This window comes from Pinus tabuliformis, chromosome X, assembly GCF_031772625.1.
Source record: "Pinus tabuliformis cultivar Carrire ecotype Pingquan chromosome X, CPIR1, whole genome shotgun sequence".
NCBI classification, from domain to species: Eukaryota; Viridiplantae; Streptophyta; class Pinopsida; order Pinales; family Pinaceae; genus Pinus; species Pinus tabuliformis.
This window is the reverse complement of record NC_142308.1, coordinates 1,019,160,113-1,019,175,199: the sequence shown is the minus strand read 5'-3', so window position 1 is coordinate 1,019,175,199 and position 15,087 is coordinate 1,019,160,113. Positions and strand designations below refer to the sequence as shown.

The 15,087-nt window shown below is 35.8% G+C and overlaps 1 protein-coding gene across 2 annotated transcripts in view; it reads left to right on the top strand.

Annotated features, from left to right (window-relative positions):
- Window positions 1-15,087, top strand: part of LOC149143201 (ABC transporter C family member 14-like) — a 477,216-nt gene that overhangs the window by 188,751 nt on the left and 273,378 nt on the right. For both annotated transcript variants that reach the window (XM_089447332.1, XM_089447333.1), the window contains exons 5-9: window positions 1,758-1,844; window positions 1,979-2,689; window positions 3,586-3,750; window positions 10,312-10,606; window positions 10,788-11,002. In XM_089447332.1, the coding sequence (XP_089303458.1) occupies window positions 1,758-1,844; window positions 1,979-2,689; window positions 3,586-3,750; window positions 10,312-10,606; window positions 10,788-11,002 (1,473 nt within the window). The remainder of the gene's footprint in view (window positions 1-1,757; window positions 1,845-1,978; window positions 2,690-3,585; window positions 3,751-10,311; window positions 10,607-10,787; window positions 11,003-15,087) is intronic.

Genomic DNA, 15,087 nt, shown 5'->3' with positions numbered 1-15,087 from the left:
CCTTGTAAAAGCGATTGTTGCTGAAGATTAATAAAACCCTCATCTGCTGCACCGATTTTCCCACATTGGGTTTTTGCAGGGACAATTGTCCAAAAACAATTGTGTTGATGTGATTGGTTCTTGTTCATGTATTTTCTCTGTGTAATTATGTGATAACTGTAGTAGAATTTATTTTAATATTTGCTGAAGGGATTTCGTAAATAACTTATTGTGAAGAATAAGTAGGTGAAATAAATCAGTAGCTGCAGTAGAATTTCAGATTAGAAATTTTTACAAGTGGATCAGTTTCGGATGGAGAGACATATCATGGATCAGATGTCTCTACCAGTTCGGGTGTCAAGACAGTGGATCAATTTTGGATGGAGAGACAAATCGTGGATAGGTAACTCGATTCAGTGGAAGATGAGCAGTCACAAAGATATCCTCAGAGCTAAGGAGACGTCAAGCTATTAGTGCTACATGGTGCAAAATGAGCAAGAAAGAAGGGTGATTGTGTCTTGGTCTAGGAGAGGCAGTTTAGGTCAAGGCTTTGTCATGGTCTTTGTACTCATCTTGTGAAGAATATATAAGAAGAGGTTTGCGGGGTTTCCCCTCAAGAGGAGGGGTTTTAGCCCTGGGTTAGAGTCTAGTTGTTGTGTCACGTTCTTATTGGTTTGATTGCTATTTTGATGTATTGAACATGAACAATAATAAGGAACAAAGATAATGTTAAGAAGTACACAAGTAGCAATCAGTGAAAGAGAATTTGAATTAAACGTTGCCCTACCTAATTCTCAACACATTGTGCACTCAAACGAATCACCACATATCCGTCAAATTAACTTAAATCCAAGTGAAATATAACCTTCACTAAAAGATTTGCTTTTGGCATCTTATTTTACTTGCAAGCAACATTTTCTTTTGGCATCTTATTTCAAAGTATGTACCTTTCAAGCTCATTTATTTTTGATACTTTCATTTCCAATGACAATTACTTTACTTTTAAGCAATTGCCATTTCTTTGAGTATTTCATTTCAAGTATTTGAGCATTTGCTTTCACAAGTTATCTTACTTGGCACTGGTCTCTATCTGTTACATCATTAGTGAATATATTATTTATTTGATCACTATTGCTACATTTCTTGCTAATGGATGGTTATATGCACCTCTGATTATTTCTTTTACTTGTGAAAAGTAGGAAGCTTAATGAATTCTTCTCAACATTTTCTAGATTAATTATATTTGATCTACGTTTGTCTGGAGCCCTGTGCTATTAAATCTGTTATTATTTTTATCACTCTGCTGAGTAGAGCTTTTTGGACATTGTGTTGTGTGGAATTCATGCGGAGAAGTTGGATTTTCAAATGTTGAATGATCGATTGAATATATAAGTAAATAGACGTCATGTGCATTGGATCACAATCAATCATGGAAAGTTTCCAATGCTTTTTCTATATGTCAAATACTCGCCTAGCAGAGAAGTACATGTTTTCAATCATTATGCAGAAACTGTGTGGTGATTCAACTACTTGTTCATTTAATCCTTGTTAAAACTCCTGTTTCTTGGGTCGTAACTAAATTTCTTTGACTACAATTCTAATTGTTTACATTCAATATAAGTCCATGTGCTTTTTCTGTGATTGTCAATAAACATAATATTTGTTCATTTACTGGTTACTCTAGGTCCATCATATTGTTACATGCTGTCTTATGCTTAATTTTTCAGTGCACTTATTTCCCATGGCTGAAAATGTAAATTTGTCTTTTTCCATAACAGGAGTGCATTAGAGGTGTTTTAAAGAACAAAACTGTCGTTCTAGTGACACATCAAGTGGAGTTCTTGCGTGAGGCAGATATGATAGTTGTAAGAATACCTATAACTCTTTTTAAAGAAAATCCAGCCTAGACTATGATATGCTTTGAATTGATAAGGTTGTCCAGTTTTTTTTTTTTTTGGATGTCTGGAATAACAAGAGTGGATGTGGGGATTCGTTTCAGGTTATGAGACAAGGACAGATTATGAGCTTTGGTACATATAATGAACTTTCCCAACAAGGCAGCGGCTTTGGAGCATTTGTTGATGCGCACAAAAAGGGATTAGATGATATAAGAGCACAATGTGATATGGACTATGACACTGCCAGAGATGATTGGATAAGTCAATCATCATGCTCAATTAGTGCTGATGCATCTAGTCCTGCTAATCCTTTCTTGAAGAAGCATGTGAGTGTGAATGCCTTGTATGATCAAAGATCTGAAACATTCAATGAAGACACACATGAGCAGACTAGGGTGGAGAATGAATCTGTTGAAACAAACTGTGCTTCTAACTTAATTGACGAAGAGGAGAGAGCTATTGGTCGTGTAACTATGTCTATTTACTGGGCATATTGGACAAAGTCCTTCCGGGGACTGCATATAGTTGTTTTATTTTTCATTCAAACATGCTGGCAAGCATTGCAAATATTGAGTGATTTTTGGCTGGCTCTTTTCACCTCAGGAGGAACAAGTATAAAGCCAGTAAGGTTTATTAGCGTTTATTCATATTTAGCAATTGGAAGTGGCTTTTTTGTTTTCATGCGATCTCTATTGGTTGCTATTTCTGGACTAAGAACAGCACAAGAATTTTATCATAGTATGTTGGACAGTATATTTCGGGCTCCCATGTCTTTCTTTGACACCACTCCCACTGGACGAATTCTTACAAGGGTTAGTGACCGATGACCTACATGCATTTGCTGTTGTAATATATTTTTTTTCACAAGTTGATTAGTAGTATATTTAAAGCATAACTTTGAATTGATTGCACAAGATAAAACCCCTATAATTGTATTTTTTGATGTATACATTGTAATAAAACTCTGTTTTTAACAAACTCATATAGGTTTGTGCCATTTACAGGCGTTACCAACTTTAGTACTTACAGCTAACCAAGTATTGTAGGGTATCATAGTCACAAAATCTGAATTCTAGGGTTCTCACTTTTGCGAACGTGAAATTGCAGGTTCGGTTCTTGTATAATTTGAAAATTGATGTTAAATAATGTTGATTTCGTATAAAACCCCTGACATTATCAAGTGACTTGATATAGGAAGATATATGCAGTAAAGACGGTTTAAAGAGTTGTTAATGATCTAATATCAAAGCAGATCTCCCATGTTTTTCAATCTTAGTTTAATTACATGTAGCTCTTGATCTGGTGATGTCCTGACTAATGGTTATGTTTTTTAATTCTCGTATTTACAATTGGAAACATTAGAATCTTTGACATTCTAAATGAACTCTAACCATTGGTATTTTATTCGAGATTCAGGTCTGTAGTGTCAGTTGTTTGATTGAATTAAAATATGATATTTCTTGGCCGGCTTCATTTTATGTTTAAGCTTTTTATGATATTATTTATGCTTATTTAGTAATTGAAGAGTATTGAGATGAACTTAGAGATTGCATAACACTCATTGAATGTAACAAGTGAAAAATAATAACTTTTTACTTGCGGTTCAATTGGAGGGCATCTTGAGGTTAAATTGCGATGATCTGATGAAATTTCAGTGTTCAACAAGCTTTGAAATCAAGAGCAACTAATATTTGCTTGATGTTTCCAGTCTTCTACAGATCAGCAGACGTTAGACTTCCGTCTTCCACTCCAATATGGGTCATTATTGGCAGATATGTTCCAGCTTATTGGAGTACTTTTTGTTACATGCAAAGTAACATGGCAGATGCTATTTGTCATCATTCCCCTGGGATGGGTTTATGTAGAATATCTGGTGAGTTTTATATTGATATAAAATAAACTGGTTTAATGCTACTGTGAATAAAGAAAATAAACATGAAACATGCCTCACCCAATGAGAACCAAAATAGAGTTTATATCTATCTATCTATGCACACACACACACACACATTTCTCTATGAATGATTGGTTTTGCAATTCAATAATTCAATTATTTCTTTCTTGGTAATTGCTTGAATATTAAAGGAGGTTCGCTTCTGATTTTTATTTTCTCTTGATGAAAGAATATATGTAATTTGTATATATCCTTGACAGAAAAGTGCTGAGTCTGAAAATTAATGCCACTGAGAACTTGCAAGCCTTCTGGAGACAAAGTAAATCTTAACTTTCAGATAAGATATGCAAGAACAATTGCCATTGTAAATTTACATAATATATTATTGAACTTTGTTTTCAATTTCTGTTTGAGTTGATTTCCAAATTGGAACGAGATAATAGTATGATTTCAGGAACTGAAGCTGGATACCAGCATGATTTCGGGATATGCCAGGTCAATTTGGGAACCCCTTGCCTTGGAAACTGGAATGGACACTTCACTATTTTTGGTTTTATTCATTGTGCTTAGTTTTATGAAGATCAGGATATTTCTGGATGAGTCACTATCTCCAAATTATAGCTCAATAATCAGGAGTCATCCTGATTACTTTGTCACTAATTTTTACTTCATGGCTATGAGTAACCTTGAAAGTTCTTACTTTATTGAAAGGAGTTATCCACCGTGTTGTCGCACAGATTGTCTAGGCACCACGACAACGCTCAGATCGGGGCTGTCACCCTGATCCCCGATCTCTCTATTTAAGCCGTCTCCCTATAGCAGGCTAAGGGGGGTAGACCCTAAGGGATAAAGGAGAACCAGCTGGGAATCAGCCAGTTTGGGAGACACATTTAGGCAATCAAATACTTGATAAAGGCTTAGCGATATTAAGAAATTGATTAAATTCTAAATGATTACAACCAGTGCCTTATGGAGTCAATGATCAAGTAATTAATTATCAACTGCTGCTGTAGGAAATATGAAACCAATTTGCAATTCCATGATAAAATTATTTAACAAGCATCTGCAAAATGTAGAAAAACATTAAATGATCTATGCAACGACGATCAATTTCACCAGATGCACAATGCCTTAGCAATTAAATTTCTAAAGATCAAATACCTTAGATAACCATGAGACTTAAAAGCTAACAACCTAGAATTTAAAATGATTTATGCTTGAAATTCCAAATCTAGGAAATTTATCACTTTCCAATAGTTAAACTCCAGATAGAAATTTGAGCACATTTAACTATAGAAAAATGACAAATATTAATACCACAAAAATTCTCTTTTACCCCTGATGAATGAGGATTTTTTTTTTTTTATTATTTTATTATTTTTTAAATGATTAAAATATAATCAAAATCATAAAGAAAAATGAATAAATTCTAAAACTACATAAAAACCTAAAAACCTCTTCACGCTTTTGGGATTTTTTGTTTTTCTGTTTCGGATTTATTTTAAAATCAAAATCAAAATAAAACAAAACTAAACTTAAATATAACCAAAGCTAAAACTAGAACCTATGTAAAATAAAATCAAAAGTAAATAATAAATAAAAGTCCAATTCTAAAACTGAAACCTAATCGTATCAAATATACACAAAAACGAAAATCGAATTTTTAAAATTTTTTATATATTAACACACACTTCATAAAAAAAGAAAAATACGCTAGACCAAAAGATGCCTAACCCTAAATCGAAAATAAAACAAAAAAAAATATTATGAATACCCTAACTTAACTAAAACCATAAAAAAAGGGGCGAAATGTTTTATTGTTATTCTGCAGGTCAATGATAGTGAAGGATGAGGGAGCAAATGAGGCTACGGGTTGAGCGTTTGCGGCTGCTGCAAGGAGATAAACGCATCGATGGGAATGGAAAATGTGGAAAGGGATTGGGATCACGCAGATTGGGGCAGCGTGTAGGCAGATTGGATGTGGAATGAGGGGCTGCGTGCAGGCAGAGTGAGAAGCTGGGATGGAGCAGCGCTTTATGATTGCAGATTTGAGCAGCAGATAGCAGGGAAAGGTGAGCTTCTTGGATAGATTTGACAGAAAGTGGGCAACGAGGGTTTTGAGTGGCTATGGACAGCTGTGTTGAGGGATAGAGGACGACGCGTGGAGTTGTGTGAGGTAATACATAGGTAACAAAGAAGACAACGCAGAGGGAGAACCTTAGTTGAGCAGTGAGGAAGAGGACGTTGCATGTTGATGGAGTGATGGAGTTGAGTGAAGGAGAAAAACGTGGAAGAGTAATCCGAAGCTGCATGGAGAGGGTTCGATGGAAGAGCAGCGTAGGAGAAAGAAGCTGGTCGAAAATGTGTTTGGAGGCAACATATGAGGAGCAGATGTGGGGCTTGTATGGCCGCGTAGGGAGATTGAGAATGAAGCGTGAAATGGATGGAGAGTCTGTTGCATGCCCAGGGCAGTGTTTACCCTTAATTTTTTTTTGAAATCTTCCTGCAAAAAACAAAACCCCTGGCAACAGCAAACAAATGGCCTGGAAAAACCCTCAAATTCCTTTAGAAAAACCTTGCAAGAACTGATCTTGAGGCCAGATCTTACCCTCCAGGGCCTAGATCTGGCTTCAAACAAGATATCCTCTTAAGACCTGCAACCTGCAATGGCAAAAGCAAAATGCCCAGAAACAATACATGCAAGGATGAAACCTAAAAAAAAAAACCAAAAATCAGCTAAATAATTACAATATTCACAGGTTAAAGACTCTAAGCAGCCAGATCTGTCATTATGCCACACATATATTTTTAAAATTTTGAATTTAAGATAAGGTGCTTCAGAAAACCCTTCATGCATCCACAACAGAAATTCTAATGATAAGCCCGGGATCAAAACTAGCTGTGCTCTTCAGAAAATGCTATTCGGGAGTTGGCTGGTCCAACTGAAAACATCCCCGAACACCCGATAATCTTAAAACTAAGGAATTCCTGCACAACTTAATTCAACCATTAACATAGAGAGAGAAAACGACAATGAAATTCAGATTTAATGGAGATACCTTCCATTATATTCAGAAATTAAACTATCATTCAAACCCTAATGATCAAACAAGATACCTGTGTTTTATCATTCTCCAATAAGCTAACATCAATGGCTGGAAGTAAGTCTATGCAAGAAAATAAAACATCTTACAACATTTTTCGGAAGAGTAACACCAACAGAAATTAACCCCAAAGTCTTTCTTTATTTGCACATGAAAAAATGATTACAAGAGAGCTTTCCTTAGCACACGACTCAAATATCGAATGATCTCAATTGACCACTGACCTCCTATTTAAAGAACAATTTTCCAACGGCTAGTTCGAGTGATCCTTGTCAAAGCGATCTCGAACGTTGATGAGGATCAAAAAATCTTTTAATCTCATCCGTCGAAATTAAAATAATCAGGAAATTCGAAATTATCATTTAAATGCATTTTAATTAATTCAAAAATTTAATTTCCTCAAAATTTTGACTTTGACTTAACCCTAGGGACCAAGGGCATAAAATTTAGCAAAATAATCATTTAACCTTAGTCTTTGGAACTCTTAAAATTTAATTTTTTAAAGGATCCTCGAGCTTAGCCTTTGGAAAATTTAAAATTGCCTAGGACTTAAGACTTAGGACTTATGAGGGGATAAATTATTTTTCTAACCCTTAAGATATTTTACATCATGATTTTTACAAATTTACATCTCAAGGGGGAAAACCCATTTGACATAGACCCTCATAGACTACCCAGTTCTGCGACACAAACATAATCTATCAGATCAAGCAATTTGTAATAAAATAATCTAACCAAATAGTTAAGATTATTCCCAAATCACTTTTACATAGACTCGATCTAACACACTAGGACTCCCCTAAGATTCTAATGACAAAATCCATTCTGGCTTTGGGGTAAGGTTGAAGGAAAACTCTGCCGATCATGGATCAGTGAGACAAAAAACCTTCCAGATCGTAGATCATCACTAGAAAATTAGGTTTACCTAGGCAATTACATACACGACACGAATCTGTTGAGATTATTTACAATTTACACCTGCAGAAAGGGTTTACAATATAACATGATCAGGCTGATTATGATAGTTGAACGACACGGACATGTTGATCAAACGCTATCCCTTCTGCGAAAAAAGGAGGTGTACCGCAATTGTAAGGATTGAAGTTAAGATTCAACTAGATGGACAAATATTTTTGTAAAATTCTATCTGATTAATTCTATCAAATTAAATGCAATTACGTACCTGATTCTCCCATCTGGTGTCGGTCCATGTTGCTCCGAGTTTACCAAACCAACCAATTCCTCCCTGCCTATCTGGGGTCAACCTCAGCGGTTCCTAGATCCAGAGGACTTTGAAATGCAAGTCCACTGGCCCCCATGCCCAAAACTCCAAGAACAGCTCAAAATTTCCCAATTTACAGTTCAAAATCAAGCCCCTGGCTCATCCCTCAAACAGATTTATTTTCTATGACCATTCACTGAATTTCCTCCTCCTTGCACTCTATTTCCAAAGGTGAAGGTAATCCACTATTTTTCCCCAAAAACTGATTTTATTTCCCCCCCATTTCATGCTCCCCTTCCATCTATGTATATTATTTCTTAGCGGTCACCCTTCCCTACATGGTGACACCTTTCCTCCTTTGCAACGTGTGACTCTATTCATCCAAAACTACAGGAATATTGACATGTGTATAAAGTTTACCTTTAGGATTTTTATTAGTTTTATATAAATGCCCTTAGTTTATAATATGTATTTTATTTTGATTTAATTTCACATTTTGTTAATTTATTAGTATAATTTATTAATATTATGGAATATATAAATATATAACCATATTTACTTTATACTTTTAAATTTATATTCTTGAAATTATTTAAGGTATTTTCTCCTTAATTATGGCGCATTAAGCAGTATGTTTGGTGATGGGTGAGGGTGTAATTTTTATCTGAAGCAGTGTCATGATATTCAACATTTATAGTTAATTTAAAATATATATAAACAGTACATGCAATACATGCATATGTAGCTATCATATGCATGCATTGTAGGCATGCTAATATTTTTGTGCTCTCTATATTAAAGATGGGTTATTACAGCTATGGGTCATTGACACGTTGTGGTCAACACACCGTAAGCTGTCTGCTTAGGATTTCACATCTTACTAATACATCAAAGAGTTTCTTGGTGTTCAAAATTTATATCATTGATTCCCCATTTGTATAGCGATGGCATATATACAATGTACAGTATATTCTCAAGGTTGAATTCTGTCATGTTGGGTTCATCAGTGTTAGTTGAAGTTTTTGAATTCTATAGCAGCACATTCAACCATCATAAACTGTGGATCTACTGCTATTGAAGCTCATTATCGTGCAGCAAACCATGAGGCACTATGGTATTATGTGCACATTTAATGCTTGAAACTTTAAATGTGTAATAATCCTTATGTACTTTATCATTTTTTATATGTTCGTTCCCATTTCAACTCCTCTTCAAGATTTTTATTTATTTTTAGATGTCAGTTAATCAGATATCCAATCAAAATTTATTGAATGATGTTAATCAGACACCCCAAACTTTATGCATGTCATGAATATTAGCCTAAACTGCTTTTCAACTTGTTTCTTTCAATATCGTTCCTGGTAGCCAGAGCTACACCATTACTGATTTTGTGGCAGAGTTAAGTTCTCCTATAATATTTCAATCCAGCCAATTCAATTTGAAGGGAACTGGTTTAAAATTTGCCTATGCTTTCCATGTTCTCATTATCTGAGCTATAATTTTTTTTCTTCTCTTGATAAAGAGCTGTAGAACATAAAAATCTTGGCGTGTTTGTACATGTATGGAAGAAATAACACAAGGGTTACTAAAGCAAGTGGCTACTTTTTGTGCATGTTATCTGATTTCTTAGAACATAAGCCATCAACAGATTATTTATCTTGTAGACAACTTTTTCACTTAATGCTGGCACAATGAATTAAAATAAAATTATATTTATGCAATGATGATAATGTCTAATAAAGTGGTGCACTTTGTCTTCAATGTGATAGCATAAGCACTACGATTTCTGACCTTCCGGCATTTAGAGGAGTTAATCTATGTCAGCTCTATTATCTATGACAGTGTTTTGCCACTCTAGGGTGAATGAGAAAGTTTAGTGTTTTGAGAAAGGGTATAAAGTTTAAATTGTCTGTTTAAATTTTATCATATGGAAATCTGCAAAAAGAAAGTGAGCTAAATGTATGTGAATAACTGCTGTGTCAATATACTTGGATGGGAGAAGATTCTAGTTTCTTAGCTTCGAGTCTGGAATTTTGAACCTTTTTCTGGATAAAGGATGTTGCCAGTTACTCTGTTTTGTATACGCTAGAGACAAATAACATTTCTCTGATATTGAATTTCAAATATCATGGAAGTCTAATTGGCCTTTGGTATCTGTGTCTTTGGGCTTATTTGGGATTGTTCACTATCGTCCAAATGTAATTGATCTCGCAGAAGTATTTTCTCAACACATCAAGGGAACTGACTCGTTTGGATTCAATTGCAATGGCACCTATTATTCACAATTTTTCTGAAACACTTTCTGGAGTTACAACAATTCGAGCTTTTCACCACCAAGAAAGGTTCAATTCTACTAATGCTAGGCTGGTCAACACATACATATCCATCAGTTTTCATAATATTGCTGCCAATGAATGGTTTGGCTTCCGTATTGAGAGTATTGGTACGATGATTTTGTGCTCATCTGCATTGCTGTTGGTTCTCCTTCCAAAAGGCGTCATACAACCTGGTTTGTTCAAACTTGGCTTTTTCATGTGAATGTATCTTTTACTGTTTATTTTTGACTTTTGTGAATTTACTGGTTTATTCTCCTTCCAAAGAAGTAATTAAATCAATACAAAGATGAGCTTCAATTTTCCATTACAGCCCCCTTTTATTTCGTATATTGATTACTGACATTCTTTTGACAGAATTTGTGGGGCTATCCCTCTCATATGGGCTTGCACTCAATGGTTGCCTTTTCTTCCTGGTTCAAAGCATTTGTGCAATTGAACAGAGCATGGTGGCAGTGGAAAGAATACTGCAATATTGTAAGATTCCAAGTGAAGCTCCACTCATTCTGCAAAATAAGCACCCTGGAAAGGGTTGGCCAATTGAAGGAAGCATTTCTGTGGAACATTTACAGGTCATCTTTACTGCTGAATATGTTTTAACTTCTGACATTTTAATTTCTCTCATCTTTGGGGCAATTTTCATTTAGGAGAATTGTTTTTTGCTGAAAGGACTAACCTCTTTAATTGTAAGCATTGATGGTCCATACTTGTATTTCTGAACTATACTTTTATTTGTCAGTTGAAACTTGAAACCGCTAACAGTAGGGGTTGAATACAATGAATGAAGTCACATTCCATAATGCTTGGCTTGTAAACACCTTGTCTGTGAAATTTTCCCCTGTTTTCTGCTAGCTTAGATGATAATCTGGTTTTAGAGTTCAAAATTCAAATGGTATAGATGTTTCAAGCTAATATTAAACTTGTGTTAAGCAGACAAATATTTTATTTACAAATTAGCAAAGTCTCACAATGGGGAAAGACAATTTGTATTCTTAAGAATGATTCAAATATGTTTCTTACTTCTATTTTCTTATAGCTGGATGGGTGTTATGATTGTTGATTTTATATGATTTCCTTAACTGATAATTACTTCCAATGATTCTTAAACCAATTCATCATATACCATATTCTTCATTAAGTAATTATACAAGAAAATCATCAATAGTAAAGCAATAATGACGGTAGAGGCTGTTGAAATATGTAACTAGGTTCGGTCTTCATAAACGTATTTGAGTCACAATGAAATGTATTTATCAAAAGAATGAAGAAAATATTATTGTTATTATTATTATGACTTGTTAAAGCATGGGTTTCATGCTTGGGTCATCATGTTTTAGGTCAAAGTCTCCATTGAGGACTTCTAGGATTTATTTTGAGTCGTTAGAGTCATTGTCCATTAAAAGAGACCCTTCTTGGGCTTTTGAATCATGTAAAAGAGCTAATATTGAGTCAAATATGCTATTTGTCCCCTCCACACCAAGTCGGCCTCAAAGAGATCAAGTCAGCTTCAAGAAGGACAATTCGACCTCACTAGAAGGTTATATATACAAGGCAGTTTGAATTCATTTGAAACATTCACTCTCTCTCTCTCATAAGTTCGATATCCAGAAGGAAGAAGCTGGGAAGTGCAAAGTTGAAGAAGAGATAGAAAGAGGTTGGAAAAGAGTGTGAAATTTTGAAGGAAGGAAGAAGACATCAAGATTGAAATTTTGGGCCATCTATCTCTTACTCAAGTGGAGTATCTAGGGAGATCGAAGTTTTTCTTTGTCTAGTCGAAGCTGCTGCTGCTGCTAGTTGCTGGGTCGAAGCTACTACTACAAGTTGATGCTGCTAGGTTGAAGTTTCTATTGAAGGGTTATCACCTACAAGAAGGATTGAGGGCTGACTTGGTGTGGAGGAAGTTTTTGTCTAGGTCAAAAGTTTTGGATTATCTCGAGAAACTATTGAAGGAAGAATTATTGACTGGGTTTTCCCCTAGATAGGGGATTTTCCCTGCCTGTCCGCCTACATCTGTTGTCCTTGTGCTATTGTGTTGGTAATTGCTTGATGAACTAGAAGTTAAAAGAAGAACATAAAGATAAAAGAATCACATAATTATCTATATAAGAAAATCTTTTTGCCTTTTTGATTTTCTAGCATGGTATCAGAGCTAAAGTGAAGAAGGAAAAAGATAGTTTTGAGAATCTACTGAAAGGAGTCTAAAGGATTGAACAAGGGATCATATAAGGATCTCTTATAAGTGAAGAAGTTTAGTATTGTCAAGGACAATGTCTAACACAATAAAGAGAGAAAAAATTGGAAGGAGCATCAAATTATAGGGCATGGAAGAAAATAATTGACCTCATTCTTGAAAAGAACAAGGTCTTGGATCTGGTCAAAGGAAAAGTGAAGAAATCTACTGAAGAATCTAGTGATGAAGATAAAGTGAAGTTTAGAGAGTCAGAAATATTGGCTAGGACATTGATGGTAGAAAGCATAAAGGACAATCTTGTGCCATACATTTCCAAGATAGACTGTGCTCAAGAAATGTATGAAGCCTTATCAAAATTATTCACTATCAAAAACATTGGTCAAGTAGAAAGTCTGAAGAATGAATTAATGACTGCAAAAATGATGAAGGATGACATTGTGGCTTTCTTCTTTGTTAGGATATCTAGAATTAGAGATGAACTTCAAGCCATATATGAAATTGTACCAGAAAAGGAGCTAGTAATTACTACATTATTGGGATTGCCACCTACTTGGAGTTCTTTTGCTTCAGGTCTCAACAACTAGAAAGGAGATCCTACTTTCAAGCAATTATGGAATGCTTGCAAACCAAGAAGAAATTTGAATGTCATTAGTATCCAACAATGAAGAAGAAAAGGTTTCAAATGCATACTCCGCTTCTCACAAGAAAGGAAACTTCAAGAAGTCAAAAGGGCCAAGAAGGAAGGTCGATATGTCCAAAATAGAATGCTACCAATGTCACAAGATGGGTCACTATAGAAGTGACTGTCTTGACAATCTGAAGAACAAGAAAAGAAATAGAGACCAAGCTAATGTTGCTGAAGAAGGATCTCCAAAGAAGAATAAACCCGAAGAACTAGATATAAGGGAGTTACACTACTAATTCCTTTGATCTAAGCTTTAGTTGTTTCATTTTTTTGATTTCTACTACTTGTAGGTTTAACATATTCTGGAAAAAACATTATTGATTTGTTTTTATAAGGTATCCCTCAAGCTTGGAGGGAGCCCTCACCAACCTCCAAAGATAAGTATCTTATTACCTGTTGATTTCTGGTAGCATTAGATGTGCTCTAAGTCTCAAAATTTGCAGGGAGGCTTAGACACATGCATTCTCCAATACCCATAAAGCGTTTTGGGAAATTCCACCCAGAAACAATTTTGTTAAAATAATTAATATTTTTTAATGGGCCCCTAAGTCTAAACTTAGGAAATTAAAAATATTAATGGGTATTAATCTAATTTCAAGGCGGTCTCTCTCCAAGTGAGTCGACGGAGAGAAAGGCTTCCAGATCAAGTTTTTGCCGGGGTAGAGGGAGCAGTGTAGAAGCCTCAACATGAGGAGAGATAGTGAGACGCAGTCTTTTCTGCAGGCCATTTTGCTGGGCAGAATGACATTAGAAGGGAAAGATAAGCATAGTGAGGGAATTCTTCCTCAAAGGACTTCCAGCCAAGCAGTTCGAATTCTCACTATCTGAGCAGCAGTGGAGAAGGGCAGATCTACAAGCTCCAGAAGAGAGTGCATAGGCCAGTCCAATGCTATGTAGAGGAGAGAGGGAGCGATTCAACATTATTTTGGCAGAGATGGCAACCACATCTCTAGGAGGGAGGTGGGTGTTGATTTGGGGTAGCATCAGATCTGGTCTAGCTATGAAAATTGGTGGAGAGGCTAAAACACATGAGATCTCCAAGACCCAGAAATGGTTTGAGGAAATTCTACCCGATTAAGGAGATATTAAAATAATTAATATTTTTAAAGGAGTTCCTAAGTCTAAACTTAGGAAAAATAAAATATTAATGGGTATTACTATAAAACTGGGTTAGAAGGTTCTAAATGACATGGATCAAGCCAAATCTAATCTTAGCCATTGATTAGAGATGTAATCTCGGCTGTTGAAGGACCAACATGAAAAGTATAAGAGGAGGCTTGAGGGTCAGTTGGAGATACACCAGAGTGATCAATGATTCGATTTTCTAGAGCACGGTTTGCTAAGAAAAATCGAATCAGTGATCGGCAGCAAGGGGCAATGAGTATTGGACAGAGAGGCAGAGATAGTGCTGAGAGATCAACGTAGAGGCAGAGAGGCAGACGCAAAACCCAGAGCAGGCCAGGCAGAGGCTAGCTGAGACAACGCAGAGGCAAAGAGGCAGATGCAAAAGCTAGAGCAGGCCACACAGAGGCTAGCTGAGACAGCGCATAGGCCATAGGGCATGCGCCATCCAAGTAGACGGTAGCAGGAGTGACGCAGAAGGCCGTAGAGGCTGCGCAGTGTCTCAGAGGGCTGACACAGAGGGTTTTGAGGCCGACGTAGAGGTCGGGAGGGTTGACGCAGTGCTTCAGCTATGTTGGAGAGGATTTCGTGGGGCAGATTTTTTGAATATCTGCTTTCGAATAGAGGAGGTATTACTGCCAGTTATTTTTCTTTGTCGG